The 23,930-nt window shown below is 37.2% G+C and overlaps 1 protein-coding gene across 5 annotated transcripts; it reads right to left on the bottom strand.

The window, feature by feature from the left end:
* Positions 1-344: 344 nt before the first annotated feature.
* LOC107745707 (large proline-rich protein BAG6-like) lies at positions 345-22,028 on the bottom strand. 5 transcript variants are annotated; one of them, XM_016559634.1, is made up of 25 exons: positions 21,517-21,626; positions 20,876-20,966; positions 20,539-20,656; positions 17,226-17,455; positions 17,026-17,097; positions 16,724-16,846; positions 16,445-16,599; positions 15,091-15,220; positions 14,799-15,002; positions 14,486-14,714; positions 14,198-14,260; positions 11,524-11,831; positions 11,126-11,204; positions 10,718-10,986; positions 10,353-10,635; positions 10,100-10,269; positions 6,527-6,580; positions 6,338-6,440; positions 5,728-5,852; positions 5,504-5,638; positions 5,348-5,416; positions 4,200-4,394; positions 3,939-4,046; positions 3,693-3,839; positions 345-1,187 (listed from the first exon to the last, which is right to left on the bottom strand). In XM_016559634.1, exons 2-25 carry the CDS (start codon positions 20,951-20,953, stop codon positions 1,092-1,094), a joined length of 3,543 nt encoding a protein of 1,180 aa, XP_016415120.1. In that variant the 5' UTR covers positions 20,954-20,966; positions 21,517-21,626; the 3' UTR covers positions 345-1,091. The 5 variants fall into 5 exon arrangements, with proteins under 5 accessions (XP_016415120.1, XP_016415118.1, XP_016415117.1 ...); XM_016559632.1 differs by lacking the exon at positions 21,517-21,626 and adding an exon at positions 21,896-22,028 and having other exon boundaries at positions 348-1,187; positions 10,718-11,043; XM_016559631.1 differs by having other exon boundaries at positions 348-1,187; positions 10,718-11,043.
* Between the last annotated feature and the right edge of the window lie 1,902 nt (positions 22,029-23,930).

Genomic DNA, 23,930 nt, shown 5'->3' with positions numbered 1-23,930 from the left:
AAAAAAAAAAATTCAGCTATGTCACCAAAGTTTGAGTTGAATAAAGATTAAATAATGTCAGTAAAGTATGGGTAACAGGGTTAGAAATTTACCATAAATTAAATAATTGTTCAGCTAGCACTTAAGGGGCCAAATGCTGGTTTACAGTTATTGATAACAAAAACCAACCAACCAACCAAAAAACAAAAAAAAATTTTGCAAACATGGTTGAATGGTTTAGACCATATTAATGTAAAAATTGTCATTCTCCAAATTATCTCATTTCCTGGGTATCACAGTTTTATATCTTAAAGTAATGAGATACCAATTTGTATCCAGATGAAAGTCATTGTGCTTGTTTTAAAAACTAAACCATAGCAAAGAGGTTTCTTTAATGTAAGTGGCCAAACATATGGAGGCAGACACAGCCGGCCGTTTCTTTAAAACTAGAACCATTTATTTTGTAACAGCCACATTCATGAACAACATGATGGAGCCAACCAGATGTTTTTGGCATGCAAGAAATACTTACAAATAACAGCTGTATGGCATTCACTATGACTAAAACTCTTCCAGTCCTCAGTGACGAATGTGCAGTGCTGTACATCTATCTAATCTTGTTCAACATGTCTGGAGCTTGTAAACATCAATCTCGGCATCTCCTCTACACACTGAGCAGGTCAAGCTGGAACGAATTACGTTTTCTTCATGTATATGTGCCTGATATTATCGTCATTATTAAAACAACTTATTACAACAATGTAGAGCTAATTTACAATGGACAGGGGCATATATGAATCCTGTCAGATTAAAACTGAACGTTTTGACATCTACTAAGATTATAAGATGCTGTTTCCGACAAATGGATGCCACGTAGTGGAAAGAAAGTCTAGTTTCTTCTGCCTCCATGGCCGGTCTAGTTCACCGGCTCTATATTTAGCCACTATCCACACATTTGACTATGGCAGACATCTGAGATATGTGTCTGTCGCCGATTTCAAAACAGCTGGAACCCCTCAATGCACGAGACGCTATTGGCCGTTCTTCGAGACGTCATGGTCATGATGACTATGTTCGACAGATGACAAGACAGAGTAAACCGAGCTGTTGGGTTAGGAGTCCTCAGAAAAAGCTCTGTGAGTGTTGGGAAACCGCTGGTGGTTGTAGTCTGGATCATCACTCAGTCGTTTCTTTATATCACTCTTCACCTGGAAGACAATGAAGGATGCAAAAGGTTTCAAAATGTTCAATGCAATTCAGAGAGCAAGATAATAATGTAATAATGTGGGATTGTGGAAATGGGACCGAAACGGAGTGTGCATACAAGGGGTGGCAAACGTCGGTCCTGGAGAGCCACAGTACTGCAGAGTTTTGCTTCTTCCTAATCAAACATACCTAAATAAGCTAATCAAGGTCTGAAGGGTTACAAAAAAAAAATGCTGTATATATTAAAATTCTATGGGAAAACTTTGAAACTCACAGGAACAGTATGGAAAAATCAGCCCTAAAACTAATAGCATTTTCAGTTGTTTTCTTTAAATGAAATATGATAAAAGCTAAAATATGATCAAATATAAATATTAGATGAGGAAAAAATAGAAATGCTGTCTTGGCAACTGAAATAAGTTATAGTAATAAGCCAAGTACTAAAAGAAAAGAAAAATAAAGCGAAATATTATTATTAAAAAATAAAGGCAAAAGCACAGAATTAAACACAGAATAAATTAAACTGAAAACAATGTCTAAATGTAAATGTCTAATGAGAACACAATGAGTTGTATTAGCAACACTTCAAAGTCAAGCTCCATTACATTTTAATTAATAAAAAAAAAAGCTCAAAAAGAATATGAAATAGTTAGAAATACCTATTACTGTACTGTCTGATCACACTGCAAAAAGTGATGTTCTTTAGTATTTTTGTCTTGTTTTCCACTCCAAATATTTTATCATTAAAACATTAAAAAAAATCTGCCTATGAGCTTAGAAATATGAACTCAATTAAAACGCAAAACAAGTTTTCAGACCCTACCGAGAGATATTTGTTGTTGTCGTAAGAATAAATTAACTTGTCAGCACAGCTGCCCTACGTGTGTCCCGAGTTCGAATCCCGACTCAAGGACCTTTCCCGATCCCGCCCCTATCTCTCTCCCACTTCACTTCCTGTCAGTTCTGATCAGTCCTATCCTGATAAATCTGAAAATGCCAAAAAATAAATCTTAAAAAAAAAAGAAAGAATAAAGTAACTTAATTTTTTTCTCAGAAAACAAGAAAAAAAAAAAAAAAAGTTAATATGTTCATTTTGCATCTGAAGTTAAGGTATCTTGATTTAAGGATATTTGTACTGGAAAATAAGACAAAAATACGGAGGAAGATATTTATTTCTTTGCTGTTCGTGCAACATTTCATGCCACAGCTTTATCAAAATACTTTCTGCTCTGATTTAAGACCTAGCTGGATCAGCTGGATCAGGTGTGTTTGATTAGGGTTGGAGCTAAACTGTGCAGAGCTGTGGCCCTCCAGGAATTGAGTTTGAGACCAATAGCCGTGTTTCCACTGTCGGGCCAAAAGCAGGCGTGCTAGTGCGTGCCAGGGCCTGTCGCGTTTCCACTGTTACTTCCGGGGCTTGATCGTGCCTCGTCGGTGCTTCCTTGTGGCCAACAGCCAGGGTTTTTTGGCCCGACGAAAACCTTGGGCCAAAGCGGGCCAACTGGATCATTTCAGAAAGTTAACAGCTATAACACCAGCATTAAAGACTTTAAAATAATTTGAGCTCAAAACTCACTTTCAGACAGCAGCGAGTGTTTGAAATAACTTCTGACGACTGCTTGAATAAATCAACGTCAGCTTCTCATTTTCTATCACAATCGTGTATTTATTTAGTAACATATTTTATCTGTCATAAGTCTCTTCTCGAGACTTTAGCTCCATGTATGTCATAAAAATCTAATAATGGTTTTTAGCCAGTTGAAGAACTAAGCTAATTGCTAACAAGTTGCTTGCATCTACACGTCGAGACTTTAATTTGGTTATCGGAGAGTGCGAACACTCGAGTCCCATACACCACACGACCCTGAGTGTCTTTGTGAACAGAAGCACAAACACAACAAACCAGTAGGAGGCAGTACTGTCATCTTCCTCCTTTTATTCTAAACACAGAATAAGCACATACACAAGCAAGGCCATATCGCCAAGTGTCTCCCCTACACATCTCTCTTGGATTAAAAGCTCACCGCGATTGGCTGAACGGAACATCCTCTAAAAAAAGATATTTATGAATCTTAACCTGCCAGGAAGGTCTCAAAAATACCACACACAAATTCAAAGCAGTCCACGCACATGTGACGATTTGCAAATGCAGATTCAACGATCCATAAATACATGTAACATCATTCATACATGTGTGATGGAAATTAATTCAAGAAATTTATATATACATATTTGTGTAAACATTTTAAATTTATTTAGGTAAGATGCATTTGTGTGAGCATTTGGGGAAATATTTATGCTTTTACTTGTGTATTTATGAATTGTGTTTTGAATTTACGAATCGGATTTTGTAAATGTAAATTGTGCTGTGAATTTATGAATTTTGTTTTGTAAATGTGTTATTTTTGAGGCTGATCTGTCTCCATAAGAACGAGGCTATTAGCCAGTTGTAAGGCTATTCCGTGCAGGTGTCTCAGGACAGATCAGGTGCGATTTTAGTTTCTTACCTGTTGTGTATAAGCTTCCTGCAGCTCTGATGCCTCCAGCTCCCCCTGTAGGCTATCTGGGGCAGTAACAGGTCGCACCCCTGCTGTCCTGGCAGCTCGACTCACAGCCTCAGAGAGAGAGAGGTGAGGACCCTCCCCCTGTGTGGTCTGTGAAGGGAGGAAATCGGCTCTAATTGAATTGTTCATTTTGCATTGGTGATCTTTGGTAGCGTTCTAGTTTTATGTGAATGTAGTTGGTGCACAGACCTTCCTCCTCTTAGCTGGCATCCCATGCAGATAAGCATCAGACAGAGGCGGCTGTGCTTTCATCTTCCTCTGGGTCAACATGTCATGTCTTATGATGGGTACCCACTCCTGATTAACATATATTTAACACACATTATTTCTATACACAGTATCAGTTGTTGGTTTATTTTTTTGCTGTCAACTTAGTCAGTGTACTACAAAAAGGTGATAAAATAAACATTTAGCAGATACACTAAATCACAACAGACAATGGAGTCTCACAGGTGGAAGAGTTGCTGCCCATGGCTCCGCCTCTCCAATTGACTCCTCCCTGTCTACGGGTGCCATGGCTACTGCTCCTCGTGTCTCCTCTAACAATGGCCTGCCAGGTGGTTCATCACCGTCAGTAGTGTCTCCTGAGGATGCCATGACTTCCTCTGCAGTGGTGGCAGGAGCAGGAGACAGACCCTCTTCCATCTGTAACAAATAATCAATCACATATTACTATTATGAAATACAGTTTATAGTGCAGACAAACATCCAGATGTGTTCAAGGCCTAAGGGACAGGAAATACACAAAGGACAGTTGCTTATGATGTGTGTGTTATTGTTAACTAGACTAATATTTTTTTTGAAACTTTAACGGAAATTAACTGAAGTTCAAACAGAGATACTAAGAATACTAAAAAAATAACAGAAATAAAAATAAAGCTAATTATTATTATTAATAATGATAACGGCAAAAGCACAATAAAATGATTAAAAATTACAATGAAAATGTTTTTTTAAATAAAATAAAAAAATTCATTAGTTTTAGATCAGTAATGGCTTTTAAAGGCTTTTCTGCTCACCAAGGCTGTATTTATTTGATCTAAAATACAGCAAAAAACAGTAATATTGTGAAAAATTACAATTTAAAATAACTTTTCTATTTGAATATATTTTAAAATGCTATTTATTACAGTGTTGGAATTTTCATTCTAATATGCTGATTTGCTGCTCAATAAACATTTATTATTATACAATTTTCTATTTCAGATAAATGCTGTTCTTTTGAATTTTCTATTAGTTTTTTTTCTCCTGACACTGAATACTGGAGTAATGATGCTGAGAATTCAGCTTTGCCAGCACAGGAATAAATTGCATTTTAAAATATATAAAAATATATAAAATAGAAAACAGCTATTTTATATTGTAATAATATTTCACAATATTGCTGTTTTTGCTGTATTTTGGATCAAATAAATACAGCCTTGGTGAGCAGAAGACTGGTGTCTTTTAAAAACATTTTTAAAAATCTTATAAATCTAAAACTTTTGAATGGTAGTGAATAGACTTATGTGCTGATATGTTTTTATCAACTCATTTAGAAATAATAATTCTTCTATGCACCAGTAAACTAGACTCATTCTTGTTCAGTTAAAACGTACCTCAACGCTCATGTTATCTGATTGCTGGCTTGCATGTGCGTCTGACTCTATTCTTTGAGACGACTCGCTCTGTACGTGAAAAACATAATAGAAGCATATTGATTTCAGTATTCTGTGGTTCAGTTTGGGAGTGAATCCTGAAGTGAGGGTGAATACCTGCGTATAGAGGACGTAATGCTGGATCTGGTCTTCACTGACTGGATTGTGCTCTAAAATCACATGCAGCCTCATGGACATCATACTGGTCAACCAGTTCACCAGACTGGGGTTCACTTCAGCTGACATTCTCCTCTGAGTGAGGAGTAAAACATGAACGTGTCAAAACATGCATTCGGTGCATCACCAAACAACCTTCATGAGGATGAGTCAATGAATCTTACAATTCGGTGGTTGATGACAGTGGTTAAAGCTCTTTGCTCTCCCCTTAAGCAGTAGAGATTGAGAGCCAAACACTCAAACAGACCCTGGGTGCACATATGCAGCAAGCGCTGGCCAAATGTGTTATCTGGAAAGACACAAGAAACAGCGTAATTGTTAACAAAAATATTACAAATAGTTTTCATTAATTTAAATAAAGCTGAATAAAATACAATTTTAGAAGTACAAAGTACATAAACAGAAGTACAACAATTATTAAAACTAAAATAAAATTCAATCTAAATAAACAATTTTGAGTTGAATTACTGAAATAAATGAACTTTTCCACGACATTCTAATTTATTGAGATGCACCTGTAATATACTAAAATTACTACTAATAAAATGACACTGAAGTTCACAGAAAATAGATCTATTTTTTTCTTATTTTATTTTTTTAATGTTACAGATTGCCAAAACAGTTTCCATTTGCCCTTTGTTTCATATCTTTTGAATTCTTGATTCAGTTGATTAATATAAAAATGTCCCCAATAATGAATAAAGTCGTTTAATTTAAATACTGAGGTCAGAGCAGTTTTTTGGTCTGTGTTTGTGTGGATAGTATGGTGGTCACCTGTACAGCGTAGAATGTGAGTAGCCATGCGAGTGAACTGTTGTCTCAGGAAGGATATGTTGGTTTGGATGATGTCCACTCCCAAGCGAACAGTCACAGTGGACTGAAACAGATACAGCACAGAGACTATCAGTTAGCGTGTATGATGAACAGATGGCACAGGATAAATCAGGTGCAAACAAGACTTACAAAACTCTCTGCAATGTACTCTTCTAGTCCATTGATCAGATCCTCAGCAGCACTCTAAACAACAAAAACGATACCATTAGTATCATTACCACACACTAGTACAGTGCCAGTATTTACATTTACATTTAGTCATTTAGCAGACGCTTTTATCCAAAGTGACTTACAAATGAGGAAAAAAGAAGCAATCAAATCAACAAAAGAGCAATAAAATACAAGTGCTATGACAAGTCTCAGTTAGCCTAACGCAATACACGTAGCAAGGTTTTTTTGTTTGTTTGTTTTTTAAAGAAAACAAGCAGTTAGAAAACGAAAAGAGAAATAGAGTGTAAGTGTTAAGAGGGTCAAGTTTTTTTTTATATTATTTTTTATTTAATAATTTTTTCATTATTTTCATTGTTCTTTCGAAGTGACCATTTCAATGGATCAAAACACAAACTATTTGTTTGCATCATGACTCCAAAATGTAAAAAAAAAAAAAAGTCCGTTAGGTGTGTGTAATGTAATTTCGTTAACGAAAACTATGACGAAAAATGTTCCTTGACAAGCTTTTTTCCCCTGACTAAAACGAGACAATGACGAGACAACAATAAGGTCAATAAATGATAACAGTGATCTAGGGCTGTCAAAATGGCTGAATAACTAAATTCAAAATTTGTATCAAAATATTATCAATATTCAAATTATATTCGAATTTAAAAGGCATAATTTCTTTTAGGGGGAAAAAAGCTTTTGGCTTCTCTCCTGAGGCCACAAGAGGGCGCATCGAGCAAAATATTACTAATGCACGTTTCTTCTAAGCAATAAAACAATACAACTATCTTTGAAAAAAAGTGCATAATGTTTATGAACAATATATAATTAATTACGTTGCTTAACAATTAGAAACAAAACAGCATCATGTATGTATATGTATAGTTTAAAACAAAAGACCGAAAACTAATCACAAAGAGCACTTTTTTCATTTAAAAACATGAGATGCAGTGGGATGCAAAAAAATTGCCATAAAGTCTCGAGACATGTTTTTTAAAAGTTGAACTTACATCAATTTTACATGGCTTTCTAAACATGCGGCTCTCTTCTGTGAGACGCGAGTGCAACGGTGATAGATGTCCCTCTAGAAAATGCGATAAATATGCGTTCTGTGGGAACGGCTTGGTTTCAGTTTTGACGTAAACAACATCTTCTCCGCATTGAAGTTCTCTTTTTCCGCAATATTTTGGATGAGCAGCGCCATATCCAGTGGGTTCAACAGGATAGGCTAAAAAAAGCATTAAAATGCAATGACACCTACATGGTCATCGCATCTTGTGTGCCACTGATAAGGCTGCCTGACACACACCTAAAATTCAAATGCAACATTTTTGCATTCGAATGTGGATTTTTATTTTAAATTCAACGAATATTTGAAAATCTAATTTTTTTTTGACAGCCCTACTGTGATCATATCAACATGCAATATCGTTGACAATAAAAGACGAGACTAAAATGTATTTTAAAAAATAAACATTTTACCAAAATCTCAGCGTACTGCTGTATAACTTAAGCTTTCATGTGTGCGGTTGCCAGATATCAAGACTTCAAATCCTCGAATCAGAGCTTCTCTGTTAAAAGGATACATTTTCTGCTCAGTGTTTTGCTAAATGTTTGCAATCTGGCAACCATGTGCACGCACTTGCTCTTCATTGCAAAAGCACTGAAGATGATCTGAAAACACCGGCAAACAAGCAAGCTGAAGTTTAGCAATCCTTATGTGAGATATTCTGCTTAAATGAAATTTCATTCTGTGTCAATCAGCTGGTCTGTGTTCTGTCATAAGATCTCGACTATTTTGTTTGCGATTTTGGTTTCTGAATAAATGTACCTACGCAACCGCTGTTGTTTTAATAGAGAACCATTATCGCAATTTGGAATTATTGGAATTACTATTAGAAATTTCATGGTTGTTTTCATAATGTAGACAGAGAGAGTGCACAAGTCTTTGATATTAATTTATATAATAAGTAACCTGTAATCAGTACAATAGAAAATAAACCATGTGTATGAGTCGACATTCTATTGATTTGTGCTTATTGGTGAAAGTGCACTAGCTAAAAAGCAAAAAATAATTTCTCAAATGATAACAGTCATTTTGATTATAATTTTGAGCAAAAATATATGTATATATTAGGGGTGTAACGATTCACAAAATTCACAGTTCAGTTCGATACGGCAACTGACGCCGCATAGGCTATTCTCTCAGAGACGACTAGAGACGAATCTACTTCAACCTATGCTGAAAACAGTAGCCTATATAGCTAACGGTTTTCATTTATTCCCTTAATATTTCTCTTGTGGCCCGTACATAGTGGAAAAAAATTAGAAGAAACGTATTTAGTGTTAAACAGGTTGTTATTGAAAGTCAGTGCTTGAAATAAAAGCTTTTTATTTCATTGATTTTTATTGATGACTGCAGTGTTAATATTTTAATTATAGACCTATAATTCATTGTAAAATAGACCTGTTTTAAAAGACCTTTTTTAAAACATTTTAATCGAGGAGTAAATAGCCTAATCTTTTGTTATCCTCGCAGTGCGTCAGTTATGTGGTAATTATTGCGGGGCAAATTGTAATCTTAATTTAATAATAAAAGTATTCATAATAATAATAGGCCTAATAATATAAGAATGTAACAGGCCTACATTAATTGGACATGCCAAATCCTTTTAATATTACCAATAATTGATGTCTTTGACAATATCTCTGGCTATCGTCAATACAAGACCATCGTCTTTCGACGCAACCCAGCAAGGGGAGGTTATCGCGGGACCTTTCGCAGCATGTGCCCTGCTTGCCTGTCTGCTACGCCACTGGCACAACACGTTGCCCGTTAAAGGGTTAATTCACCCAAAAATTAAAATTAGGCTGTGTTTTACTTAGGGCTGAACGATTAATTGCATTTGCGATAATATCGCGATATGAAAAATTTTGATTTTTCAATCGCAGAGGCTGCGATTACACGGTCACGTGACAGGCGAGAGTAAAGAGAAGTGAAAGTAAAATGCGCACAGGCATTTACAAGCCATTTAAAAGCGAATAAAAGAAAACTATAATGAACTACCTCACTGTCACAACCTGGAGTACATTATATTTCACACACTTTAAGCTCTTTTATTTTCCAAATGTAATAGGATTACTCCAACGAATCGTTCAGTTTGTAATGCGTACCGAACGGTTCAATACGAATACGTGTATCGTTACACCCCTAGTATATATATTTTTAATCAGTTTACCCATTATACAGCATGATGAAAATGTGACTAAGATTTCATTGACTAAAACTGAACTAAAATGCTCAGACATTTAGTCGAATAAAACTTGACTAAAACTGGCCAAGATTGATAAATATAACCAAAAAGTACATTTGACACAGGACTAAGACTAAATTAAAAATGGCTGACAAAATGAACACTAGTGTGTAATATGTATAGTCAAAGATAATATCATAATAGAACACAATTACTGAGTATGTCAATTGAGTATTTAACTAATCTGAGATGAAAGCCATGTATGAAAGCAGTGTGAACTCAGGCTCACAGCTATGTTGGCATCGGTGGGCTCTAGGCCTTGCAGATAGTGCTCAGTGAAGAAGGCCGTGAGCTGGGGCTGGACGCGGCTCAGAGGCTGAGGATTACCATGTAGCAGCAGAACCATGTCTACCATTGAGAAACTCTGACACACCAGAGAGAGCAGATCTCCAAAGAACCCTGCCAAACAAACACAGACAGTGAGTCAGTACAAGTACATCAAATGCAACTTTGAGTTGAGCCAATGAAACACAGAAACTGACCCACTGCATCTCCAGTTCCAGGAGTGAAGAGGTTGCTGGTCTGGGAAAGTCTCTGAATAAACTGGGCGATGCTCTCAGTGTTGCCTTGACCAGCACCCAGAGAACCCATCATTGTGGACAGGACGCCCTGCACGATGCCTGTGAAAAGCTCAGGGCTGAGGGTCTCTCCACCTCCACTGGGAGGCTGAGGGGCGGTAGTGTGGGCAGCTCCTGAAGGGGCAGAGGGTGTGGCTTGTGAGGGTGGAGGCTGCTGGTTTGGTGGAGGAAACACAGGCTGGCCAGACTGCAAAGAAAACAGGACGTTCAAATGAACACATTTGGTAAAATAAGACTACAAAAACCCATTTGCTTAGAAAGGCACCAACCTGAATGAACTCAGACAGGCCCTGGATAAATGCAGGGACGCCTGGAACAGTCACTGTAATGGAGGGAGGACCTCCAGACACCCCTCCACCAGCTCCCGCAAACCCTCCCAAAAGTGAGCCCAGCAGCTGAGCTAGGTTATCTCCTGGGCCGCCCTCCTGGGACTGACCCATGGACGCCGTACTGGTGGTGTGGGTGGACGTCTGACCGGATGTGTTGGTAGAGGATGGAGGAGCAGTGGAGGAGGAGATAGAGGAGGAGGAAGGGGTAGCTGTGGAGGTAGAGAAAGAGAAGGAATGGGACGATGAGGTAGTGGACGTCTGGTCGCCTGATGATGGAAAACATGGAATGTTTATAAGCTTTGTGATGTTGGATCTTGAAGAGGAACTGAATAGGTAAGGACCACTCACCTGTGTGCAATGGCATCAAAAGCTGCCCTACCAAACCACTGACCATCTGTGTGAGAGGAGAGGACGTCATAGGGTTGCCCTTGATTGAAGAACAAAAATGATCTATGAGTTTTATGCAAAGAGATTAGATATGGTAAATGGTAAAACCATCACATCACTGAAATATAAGCTTTTTTAAACAATATTTGAGCATAAGAAACAACATTAATGGGACAGTTAATGTCAGATTTTGTTACTTATTTGAAATATGTAATTCAAATATGAATGTGGCAAGCAGTTTTTGAGATTTCAGGATTTTCCAGAGGTGTTGCAAATATGGCCACCGACTTTCCTTGAAAGGGACTTTGGTTTTTATGTCTCTCCAAAACACAATAACAATTTATCTTAAAAGTTCATACTTGGTTAGTCTGTTGTCCTGCTGATGGGGGCACTGTTGCCTGCAGGTTGATGGTGGTCCCTCTGGTGCTCACTGGTTGGGGGATGCGTGGAGATAAGGTGGGCCGTGTGATGACCACCCTGGCCTGAGGTGGCGGAGGAGCCGGGCTGTCTGCACTCTGGGCACCTGTGCCTGCAGTGCCCTGCTGCTGCCCCTGGTGTCCGGCAGAGGCTGCGGTTGCCATGGCGACAGCCTGCTGGGAGATCTGATGAATGATGGCCTGCATGAACTCCGGTGGCAGTCCTGGTACATGGATGGGTGCTGTGGTGCCTTCAGAGAACAGACGCACAGAATTCAGTGAAAAGTGACTACTAACACTGCTGTAAAATGAAACTGTTGCAAGGTTTAAATTTTACACACAAGACTACAAACAACAGCTGTGTTACATCCCAGTGCAAAAGTAGTACTTTAACACCACTCAAATGAACAATTCTGTCATCATTTACTCACACGATGTTCCAAACCTGTATGACTTGATTTCTTCCACAGAACACTAAAAAAGGAATTTTGAAGAACCTCCAGAGCAGTGTTGATATCATAAATTAAAACTATTAAAAAACTATTTTGTAATTAAAAAAACTTAATAAAATAAAGTATTAAAATGATCATTAACTAAAATAAAAACTAAATAGAAATATAAAAAAGCTAATCAAATTAACAAAACCATATAAAACTATTATTAATTGAAAATATAAAAATGAATGCTAATAAAAAAAAATAAAAAATGATTACAATAGTTTTAGGGTTGTCAAACCGATTAATCGCATCCAAAATTTTGTGTTTGCATAATATATGTGTGTACTGTGTATATTTGTATGAATATAAAAAAATACACACACATACATGTATATATTTAAGAAATATTTGCATGTACAGTACATATATGAATGAATGAATGATGATGCATTTATATAGCGCTTTATTGTGTATTGTTGTACACCCAAAGCGCTTAACAATCATGTGGGGGGGCTCTCCTCAACCACCACCAGTACATACATATGTACAGTATATACATATATATATACAACCCCTTGCAGAATCTGTGAAAATCTGTGATAATTTCAACAAAAGAGAGATCATACAGAATGCATGTTATTTTTATTTAGTACTGTCCTGAGTAAGATATTTTACATAAAAGATGTTTACATATAGTCCACAAGACAAAAAAAATAGCTGAAATTATTAAAATAACCCCCTTCAAAAGTTTGGGAACCCTTGGTTCTTAATACTGTGTTTGGTCACCTGGATGAGCTACAACTGTTTTTTTGTTTTGTGATGGTTGTTCATGAGTCCCTTGTTTGTTCTGAACAGTTAAACTGAGCACTGTTCATCAGAAAAATCCTCCAGGTCCTGCAGATTCTTCAGTTTTCCAGCATCTTTTGCATATTTGAACCCTTTCCAGCAGTGACTGTATGATTTTGAGATCCATCTTTTCACACTGAGGACAATTGAGGGACTCAAACACAACTATTAAAAAAGGTTCAAACATTCACTGATGCTCCAGAAGGAAACAAGATGCATTAAGAGCCTAAACTTTTGAACAGGATGATGTCGTCCAAATTTTTCTTATTTTGTTGAAATATCATTTTTTTCCATTTAATACTGCCCTTCGGAAGCAACAGAAGATACTTGCATGTTTCCTGGAAGACAAATTAAGTACAATTTACCTTGAGCTTCAAATTCAAAAAGTTTTCACCCCCCGGCTCTTAAAGGCAAAATGTGTAAGATTTTTTTATTAAAATATCCAAAAACCACTAGAACGGTGTTATATATTTTGCTGACTTGTGTACTTTCGAATACGCGCCCTCTAACGGCGAAAATTACATATTGTGCCTTTAATCCCTCTTGTTTCCTTCTGGAGCATCAGGGAATGTTTGAACCTTTTTTAATAGTTGTGTAAAGGGTTTAAAAATGGAAAAGATGCTGGAAAACTGAAGAATCTGCAGGACATGGAGGATTTTTCTGAAGAACAGTGCTCAGTTTAACTGTTCAGAACAAACAAGGGACTCATGAACAACCATCACAAAACAAAAAACAGTGGTAATATATATATATATATATATATATATATATATATGTGTGTGTGTGTGTGTGTGTGTGTGTGTGTCCAGTAAACATTTTAATAAGTCTGCATCTAATAAACAATATCTAATAAACATTTAATTCCACAAACTTCACTAACTTTAACGATAAATCTATTGTTGTCAATACAACAATGTTTTTCAGTTTTCTTCAAAATAAAAAATAAGCAATGGCAAATATGTGTTTTTTTTTTTACTATTTTAAACAATTTTTCTCTGAAATTGTCAATGGGCCCCTAGCACCCCCATGGGCAACCCATGTTTAAAGACTACAACGTATATGGTGAATTTAATTATTATGATGATGTCTGGATCTCTTTAGCCCCAGTCCCCCTTTTATTTTGTTGCATGGAAAACATGCAGTGTAGAAATTCTGCAAATATTTATTGTTTTGCGTTCAGTGTAAAACAGTAAGTCAAACTGGTTTTGAATGACATGAGGGCATGTAAATGATGATAAAGCGTATTTTTTTTGTGAATTTTTTTCTTTAAGACACTATCACATGTTAATGTTGGCACGGCTGGTTACTGGCTATAGAGAGAGGTGGAAACTAACCAGTCTCTCCAGCAGCTCTGGGGTTCTGTTGCCTTTGGCCCTGCGCTCCACTGTCTGAATCTGCTGCACAGAAATGCACAGATCAGTGGTCGGCAGTTACACTACAGCTACCCATTCCAGGTCTCACAATTCCTTTTTTGAAAGCAACTATTTTAAATTGTAAAATCATATCATGATGAAGAAAAGAGTTTGGATTATTCTGAAGTGTAGCAGACCAGGAATGGGCAGCATGGCTAAATCACAGTGCTAAGAACACTGGGCTTCTGATTGGGCGGGTTGGTGACATACCATCCAGGTTCATCTGCATCATGACCACTGGCTCCATGGTCTGGTGAGTGATTCTGATCACTCTTGGAGTCCCCTGACCGTGACCCGTCTGTTGACTGGCTCCATTCGGTGGAGGAGGAGGTGCCTGACCCTGAGGCTCTGATTGGTTGCTGGGCTGTGAGGTTTGGGCCTGACCCTCGCTTGTCTGTCTGCTGTTTGCCGTCATGGTCATAGTGGAGCCCAGGTTCATCTAGAAGATGACAGATATTTTGAGGCTGACTGTTTGATACTAATAGTATGAAAGTAGTTTTGCATGTATAGTTGGTTAGCTCACTGGAATGGGAATATGGGGCGGTCCACTCTGCAGCACAACAGGGGAGGTGTAGTGAGACATGGGCCGTACCACATGTAAGTGGCGGGGTGGCTGAGCTGATAAATTGCATCGGAGGTCACTCAGAGCCACCAATGTGTTGCCAAGGAGATGGAGTGACTCTCCAATCAAATTGAGAGTGCGCTGATCCTCCTCTCGTTCTTGAGTCTGTCCAAGAAACCAATTTTCAGAAAATGAATATGATGCCTTACAGCGCATATGACAATTATGTAACATTAAACTATCGAGGGCATACATTGTTATTGTAGTCAGCGGAATTGGCCGCTCCAAGTATGGAATGTGTTCTCTCCATGAATGGACGGAGGCGCTCCTCCACCCTTCGCACCTCTGACAGAACCTCCACCAACTCTAAAGGGCTGGGGTGACTGTTGAGACATGGAAAGAAGTTACACTTTGTACATGTAAAAAAAAGTAATGGGCCAAAGACATGACGATACATCACCATTCAGGGACAGTGAGTTGTTGTTTTTTTTAGCTTTTATTTAACAAGGACACATCAAATTCAGCAAGGACACACATCAAAAGTGACATTAAAAACTGTTATAATGTTATGAAACATCTATTTCAAATAAATGCTGTTCTTTTGAACTTTATATTCATCAAAGAATCCTGAAATTTTTTTATAATGTTTTCCACAAACAATAGTGAACTGTTTTTTTCAACACTGAATATATTTCCTGAGCAGGAAAACGTATATTAGAATGATATTTTAAAAAGTATATTAAAATGTAATAATATTCCACAATATTAGTGTTTTACTGTACATTTTATCAACTAAATGCAGCCTCATTGATCATAAGAGACTTCATTCGAAAATATGAAAACTTACCTCAAACTTTTGTACAGTAGTGTATATCACATGATTTGATTTGAAGGTTCAGGTTATAAAACATCAATGTCTCCCCCAAAATAATATTACGAATAATCATGATATTTTTACAAATTACTTATCTTGAAAAATATTGAAATTATTAAGATGTGTACATTCATGTACACATGTATCATGTACATGCATTCAAGGTTTAAGGAAAATACATTGACTTTTTACTTAGAGGGATGGTCAATTTGCTCTTAATTTAGATCAGGTTATTCAGGTAATAATGTTAATAATGTTCAGTTTCTTGCACCGTCCAAGCATTTCACTTCATAAGATATAATATATCGTCAGGAGCCACGGTTATTTAATTGTATTGCTTGGATACGTTTTTGTTTTTTTGACTCTCAAAGTGACAAGTTTTGACTCACCAAGGACAATGGTTTTAGCTAAAAATCTTTTTTACTGTTCTACTGGGAAATAAAAGTCCTCTATTGTGAATCCAGGTTGGCCTGAGTGTGAGTAAATTAAGAGTAATTGTTCATTTTTGGGTGAACTATCCCTTTAATGGTTACACCACGTTACATTTTTAGAGCCATTAAATCAAAACATTCTTGAATACTGTAGACAATTTTCTATTAACCATATGAAATCAACATGAATACCAGAAATACATTTCTAAGAGCCTGGCGCATGCTTTTTACCTAGATTGTTAAAAGCTTTTTCCTCATCATGGACAATTTTATTTGTCCTAGACCCTAATATTTTCTCTTACTTGGGTCCAGAGTGAGTTGCTCCTTCTGTCTGTGAAGCTGAGGATGAGGAGGAAGGTGGAGGTGGGGAGCTGTCCATTGGCTGTGATGAGAATGATGATGATGATGGCTGAGGATGTGGTGTCTCTTGCTGAGATGACGGTTCACTTGACTGACCCTGAAACAAAAAGTTAAAGTTACTTTTACCTGAAAATACGAATCAAGCCGAATGTCATTTGATATATAATTAAGAAATCCAAAAAGATTGTTTTATTTGTTGGATGTAAATATTTGTTCTGCACCTCAAGTCTGTGGATTAAAGCCTGTGTCTCTCGCAGCAAGCTATCAGCCAGCTGGAGCCTCATCCTGGGCTCGCTCTGCACTGATTGGTCCACGTTGATATGGACATCCACAGAGCCACTGCTCTGTGAGAGAGGAAATAAATTATTGTAGATGTGTCCAGAGATAACCTTTCGTTTTAAACAACAGACTGTGACCAGACAAAGCAAAAGCGCTTCTAATACAAACATTCAGTACACTGCTTATAATGTTCATAATTATGCAAGTATGGTTGGTGAAGTTAGAGGATGCAAGGATGACTCACTCCTGTGCTGGTGCTCACTCTGACATTACGCCCCATTTCTCCAACACCAGCCAGCATCTGCTGCACTGACATCTAGAGGGGTGAAATTTAAATTTCCTTTAATAACAAGATCTCTAACATATGTATTACAATGGCTATCTGAGGTTAAGCGGTCACATATTACAAACATGTGTCTCTTCACATTAGGAAAGCACTGCAACCTGTATTTGCTGTGGGTTCATGATGTTCACAGGCAGGTTAAAAGTGCCCAGCATTACGTAGTTGTTGGCATTACGGTCATGTGGAGTTCCTGGAAAAGTGGAAGACTGAGAGGAGGTGGATCCCCCATCCGTTGTACCTGAGGAGCCAGAAACTCCGCATCTTCCATCCCCAGACTGACTGCTCTGGGGAGGTGCTCGCTCCACAAGATGAATGACCTTCCCATCGACATCTGAAAAACAGCAAATATGATTTTATCATTCATAACCACAAATAAAAACCAAACAAACTTTTGACTACAGTTATGACAGATCTCAAAAAAGGCTGCACGATAATGATTAAACTGATAATAAAGATTGTTTCGCTCAAAAATTATAATCACAATTATTAATCATGGTTGCTCTCAAGAAAATTATTTTTATATTTCATCAGAATTATTGCACTTTGACATTAGCACAAATTAAAGAGAACATAAAAATTTCATGAAAATTTTAATTTTCAAACAACAAAAATACTTTGTATTGTAGCACAGAGGCTGTGTAAGTGCATTTCTTCAGCAACCATAATCACAATCAATATAGTCAAGATTCATGTTTGGATTTATTAGATTTTGTCACAGAGATGGATTCCTTGCATATTTAGATGCAGCAAACAGCACAAGTGGAAGAAATACAAACTGGCTATATTACGCTTTCATTTGCGCAGAATATCTTAGTAAAACTTGAACTTGCATGTTTGTATGTGTTTTCAGATAATCAGCGCTTTTTGTTTTTTTGCAGTGCTGAAAGAGCGTTTGCTCATGGTTTCCAAGGTTGGAAAGATTAAGCAAAACACTGGGTGAAAAATGTAAGAAAAAAAGCTCTAATTGGGGAATTTAAACTTTAAACCAGTGCAAGATAACGGAAATGTCGAATAAAAAAATCAGGACAAACAACCAGGCGATTATGCTTAACTAATCGAAAGAAGCAGAAAACATAGGCTAATCCTGATTAGGGCTAGGGCTGGGCGATACAGCTAAAAAATAAAAATAAAAAATAAAAATAAAAAATGATCACGATATAATGTTTCATATCGTTTGGTATCGATAATTATTGAAAATTTCTTATAACCTTTCTTAAACAGAGAGCAGTAGAAAAAAGTTTTAAATTTAACCACTGTATTTTTTATTTACCCAATTTATTAAGACAAACAACAACTTATTTTAGCCTTAAACAAAATAACAAAATAAAATTGAAACAAACATCTCCTTTCTTATATTTTATATGCAGATTGAATATTTATAAGTGTTAAGGAAACTTTTGGCCCATCTCCTGAGGCCACAGGAGGGAGCAATGAGCAAAATAATTAACCTCATTAAACGGTTTATTCAATGCAATGAAAATAACGGCTGTCTATAAAAAAGTGCATAACGTCTAAACTGACATGATTTCGTAAATTGCATAAACAATAATGCACAAAACAGCATCGTGTATTTATGCATAGCTTAGTACAAATAGCCAAAGCGCCGATCACACGATTGCATTTAAAAACACATGAGACGCAGTGGAATGGAATAAAACCCCCACAAATTCTCGAGACATGTTTTCTAAAAGTTTAACCTCTTTTAACTTTACATGGCTTTCTATTAATCATCTCTTGTGCGAGACGCGAGTGCAACAGTCAAGAATGCGCCGAATATGCGTTCTGGGTGAATGGCTTGGTTTTGGTTTTAACCTAACCAATATCATCTCCGCACTGAGCTTCTATATTTCTCTAATATTTTGAATATGCAGCAGCGGCGCATCTTGTGGTTTCAACTGGATATAGACTAACAAAAACATCAAAATGCAACAACATCATCCTCACCGCATCTCGTGCCCCGCTGATAAGGCTCCCTGACGCACACCTAACACTCAAATATACCGTTTTTTCATTCGACTAATATTCCTTTTTTTGATTCACAGTCTCCTCATCGCACGCAGGCACGGCACTCATTTCAGCGTGTGTTTGTGTGTTCTGTTGGCTCTCTGCTTGTCACTCATAACACTCGCCTTTAAATGAAAAAAAAAAAAGTGTGAAACTATCGTGCGATATATCGAACATTTTTTCTATCGTTATCGATGATGGTGTACCGTCGATAAATATCGATACCGTTTTATCGCCCAGGCCTAATTAGGGCTGCAACGATTCTTCGATTCTATTTGAGTATTCAATTAAAAAAAATCCTCAATTTAATTTTGCCCGCGTCGAGTAGAGCGGTTCTAGAGCATATTCGATGGCACACTCTTACCGTCAAAAATAGGCGAGGCACCTATCTTTAGCGAAGCAGCGCGGAGAGTAGACACAAGCATTGACTAGAGTGGCCGCGTCGGAGCCGTAACGCGCCGCAGACGCGTGCATTGTAAATAAGGGGTAAGTCACTCTCGCGGTATTTTGACATCATACACCGATCGGTCTGCTTCAAGTCAAACACACAACTTATGACAATAGATTTACACTTCGAATTAGGTAGTCTGCCATCGATGACAGTAGCTCATTGGAAAAGGGTGAAAAATGCCCTTCATTTTGTTTGTACTAATAAATGCTGCTGCCTGCCAGCTAGGGTTGTGCCGATAGACGATATGATGATGTTCTTTGGTAATGTAATGTTCTATGCTCGTTTTCTGTAGCTGCTGTTTGAATAACTGAGGAAATGTAAGCATTATAATTAGTAACTTACGATGTTTCTATTAATTTGTTATCATGTTAAATACAAATTCAGTCATATTAAAAACATTAGGCTGCTTTTATCCTTACGCTGGAGTTGGTTCACTTTCCCACAATGAAACTAAGTAAATAATTAGGCTACATAAATTAGCACGATAATATCGTGTATCGGCGATCTCACAGGCTGACGATAGGACGATATGAAAATTGAGCATATCGCCCAACACTACTGCCAGCTGCAATCACCAATAAAACATTGTTCCTTTTTTTTTTTCTATATCGTCATACATATTTTTATAGCAAATATTCTTGAAATATTGTGATATAATTTAAAGGCTATATCGCCCACCCTTACATACAACTTCTACTATTCCTGCCATAGAAAAATATGGTCAAAAATAGAAAGAGTAGTATGCTGTTCCGAATTCACCAACAGTCACTCGTTCAGTTCCTGAATGAATCTGTGTTTTGAACAAAACGGTTGAGTGAACGTTCCAATGACTCACTAAGAAAGACAGTCCCTTGTCACCACCTTCTGGCTGGAATGCACCAAAAACAGACATGCGGAGTGATATACAAACAGTTAACAGTCCCAGTGCGAAAAAAAACAGACACAAAGAAGTGACTCACTGTATTCTGTGAGTGTGCTCTCATCCTGCAGCACTTTACCCTGGTAGATCAACCTCTGCTTATCCACCGGGATTTCAACAGCAGAAGCGATGTGCTCTTTAAACTGCTTCACTGTCCACTGAGAGAAAGTAAGAGAGGTGACAATCAGATTACAAAGGCAAACGTAATTGGTTTATCGATTTAAAGTGTATTTAACAGCCTTTCAATATAGCGGACTGGGTTATACTTGTTAAATGAGCTAGTTGGGTTACATACAAAATAATCATAGCACAAATAAATTCCTCACATAATGTTTTTGTCTATGACTGATAATATCGTAAAGCACACAGAAACAGACCTCTCCCCTGACAGTGAACGTCCTGCTCTGGGAATCCAGAGTTTTCACGGTCACCTCTATGGCTCCTGGTTCCTCCATGACTCCAAAGTTTCTTTAAAAAGACGAGAAGATGAAGAATGCTTCCAAAAATGACTACAAGGACTAATGTTAGCAATTAAACTCTATGAATCATAACATCTACACTGATTGCAAAAAAAAAAAAAAAATCTCATTGTAATCAAAGAAGCTGACCACTAGTTTTATCGCGTATTATGAAACCATAGAAACATCATACACTTGCAGTGCAGCTTCAGTAATTATAACAGGAGCGTCTCGCTTTGTCTCCATAGTAACGTTGGGCGCTACTAGAACTGTAAATGCTAACAGTACTGATAACGGACATCGTAACACCCATATAATAAACACAAGCCATATTTTAATACAGTGTATAAACAAAATAGCGACGCCAATTATTACAAACACAAATTTGCCAGTGGCCATACATAATTGTTACTGTTCAAGACCATTACTATATTAGGTAACGTTACCAGGCTAACAACAGTCAAAACGATTCGATTGTACATTTTAGAAAAAGCTAACGTTACATATGAATAGCAGCAGAGTATATCTGGGTTAGAAATGTAAAGGATTAAACACCTTACTTTTAAGGGATAACTGTGGCAGCTCGGCGATTTAGTGTTTAATTATAATTTTATCCCACACAACAGATATAGGGACATGCTAGCTAATCCCAAACGTTGCTTTGCCAGGAAGTGATGTCACGTTCTGCAACTAAACTGCGATTTCAAAATAAAACTACAAATCTAAATCCGAAAATTTTAATATTTGTTTGTTCGTCTATTATACAACCTGGTTTGTTGTCATTTAAATGTATTGATTTATAATTTGGTTTATAATTTACTCCTAAACGTTGACAAAACTAACAAAATTAATCAGATATACACAAATTATACAAATGTATTAATGAGTGTATCACCAGTAAAGGAGAGATGTTGCTGGTGTACGTTTTCATCTACTTACTCTCTTTCTCAACCATTAAAATTGGGGAGATAGATTTCTTAATTTGTCCTTGCGTTTTTAGGAAAATCAATTACATTTAAGCAGATTAATTTGCAGACAATGCAAGGGAAAACAAAACAGAAGCATTGCAAAGCTGTTTTGTTTAGCATTTCGCCGGTGGGCGGGGCTATCGTGCAAGTTGTAAAGCTCAAACTCACCTTTCGTTTTGACTTCAGCAAATCACTGTGGGCGAACGCAGGATTAATATTCATGAGACCATTAGCCTGACATCTAGTAGGCACTGAAAAAACAATCTACCTGATCAAAAAGAGAAGTTGTATTTGACTATGGTGTGTAATGTTGTTCAGCGGATAAAACATTTAATATTTATGTAAACTCATTTTTATTTACTTATTTCAGAAACCCTGAATGATAGATAAAAAAAAATGTCTCAAGCTCCACTACCAGCATATATTTCTCTAGGGTCTGTGTAATGTGAACAATAAGTATTTGCATTCATACATGGTCGCAAAATCAGCACACCAGACCAGACTAACCTTTCTGTTAGACCAGCAAACCAGTTTAGGTTGGTTGAAGTCAATTTCAGCAGAGTTGTAATGAGTGAGACGAAGCAGGCAGGAAGAGACCGATGGCTCAGAGCTAGCATAAAGGTTGAGTGTATAAATTTGTTGGGAAATTGCATGTGAAATGAGTGTCCCTGATGGAACGTCTACATTTATGCAATTCTCCCATCACACTTCAGATGTGCTACAGCCCTGCTGCCATGACAACAGCATTTATCATGACATCACCTCCCTAGAGTGACTCATACTGCACAGGTCTGCTTAAAAACGGAAATATTTGTGTGAATGACAATGAGAGAAAGAGAGAGAGAGAGGGAGGGAGAAAACGAGAGAAATTGATGAGTTTGTCTGACAGCATTTACCTAATCAGTAAGGACGACAAACAACACACAGCCGGAGATGATTCAGTAGACATCCACATATTTAATTCTCTATGTAACAAAAGTAATTACACATCTTTGTTCCAGGAGCTTTACGATATTGAAAAAGTAAACAGAAACCAGACATTTAGAAATGCACAGCACACATACAGTACAGAAAGCATTGTATTGCACGACTGGACACAATTACTCCCTTTACAATGTTATCATTTTGGGACAATATCAGAATTTGCAGTGGAAGGTTACACACATTTTTAAGCTGTAATATAAATGTTAATGCAATCAAAATACATTTTCAATAATTGGGTGCAAGTTCAGAACATCCATGTGCATGTGTATACATACATATTTAATATATATCTTATTTATTATCCAATTTTATGTTTTATAGAGTCTTTGGCACAGAAATTGTCATATTGGACTTTAGCTCACTGGCAGATCAGCACATTGCACAAAATCCACAAGGCCCATTTTGCACTTCCCATAATCATTACCCATGACCATTACTGCGTTTATGTAATTTAATCACAGTGATCATTGGATAGTCAGATGGTCAGTCTGAAAGATTGCAGACCATATATTGAGTAACGCTGGTACAGCTCTGAATTGCGGTCAAAGATCAAATTCAGTGACAGTGACCAATTAAATTTGATTTTTATAAGCCAAGAGGAGACTGGTTTTCCTTTGCTAAAGTAAGGAAACTTTGCTTCCTTTGATCCTGTAAACACGACACTCACCGGCGCATGCGCAGCACTGAACTCATACGTCATGCTCCTGGAACTGCTTCTGTGTACAACTGTTGGCGCAAGCTACATTAAAGTGATTATTACGTTTTGAATATGGATATTTTTCTTACAAAAACGCATCGATTCGCTACAGAAGGCCTTTGTTCACCCCCCGGAGCCGTGTGAGACACTTTTTTTAATGGATGGGCGATTTTTATTTAAGTTCTTTTGGACTGAAGCAATGCAACACCCGCTGAGTGGCATTAAACAGCTTGAAAGATCAAAGACAATTTTTAATATAACTCCGACTGGATTCGTCTGAAAGAAGAGAGTCATATACACCTAGGATGCCTCGGGGGTGAGTAAA

Source organism: Sinocyclocheilus rhinocerous, unplaced genomic scaffold, assembly GCF_001515625.1.
Source record: "Sinocyclocheilus rhinocerous isolate Xijiao unplaced genomic scaffold, SAMN03320098_v1.1 scaffold2423, whole genome shotgun sequence".
In the NCBI taxonomy this organism is placed as follows: Eukaryota; Metazoa; Chordata; class Actinopteri; order Cypriniformes; family Cyprinidae; genus Sinocyclocheilus; species Sinocyclocheilus rhinocerous.
Note: the sequence above shows the minus strand (reverse complement) of the source record. Positions and strands in the feature narration are given on the sequence as shown.

What these genes read in the sequence shown, in the direction of transcription:
- LOC107745707 (XM_016559632.1), bottom strand. Translation starts at nt 20,953, where the DNA reads ATGGAGGAACCAGGAGCCATAGAGGTGACCGTGAAAACTCTGGATTCC. An exon ending in CTTTAATCCACAGACTTGAG is followed by an intron (nt 16,600 to 16,723) that starts GTGCAGAACAAA and finishes TTTTTGTTTCAG; the next exon opens with GGTCAGTCAAGTGAACCGTC. An exon ending in TTTGATGCCATTGCACACAG is followed by an intron (nt 11,044 to 11,125) that starts GTGAGTGGTCCT and finishes TTCCATCATCAG; the next exon opens with GCGACCAGACGTCCACTACC.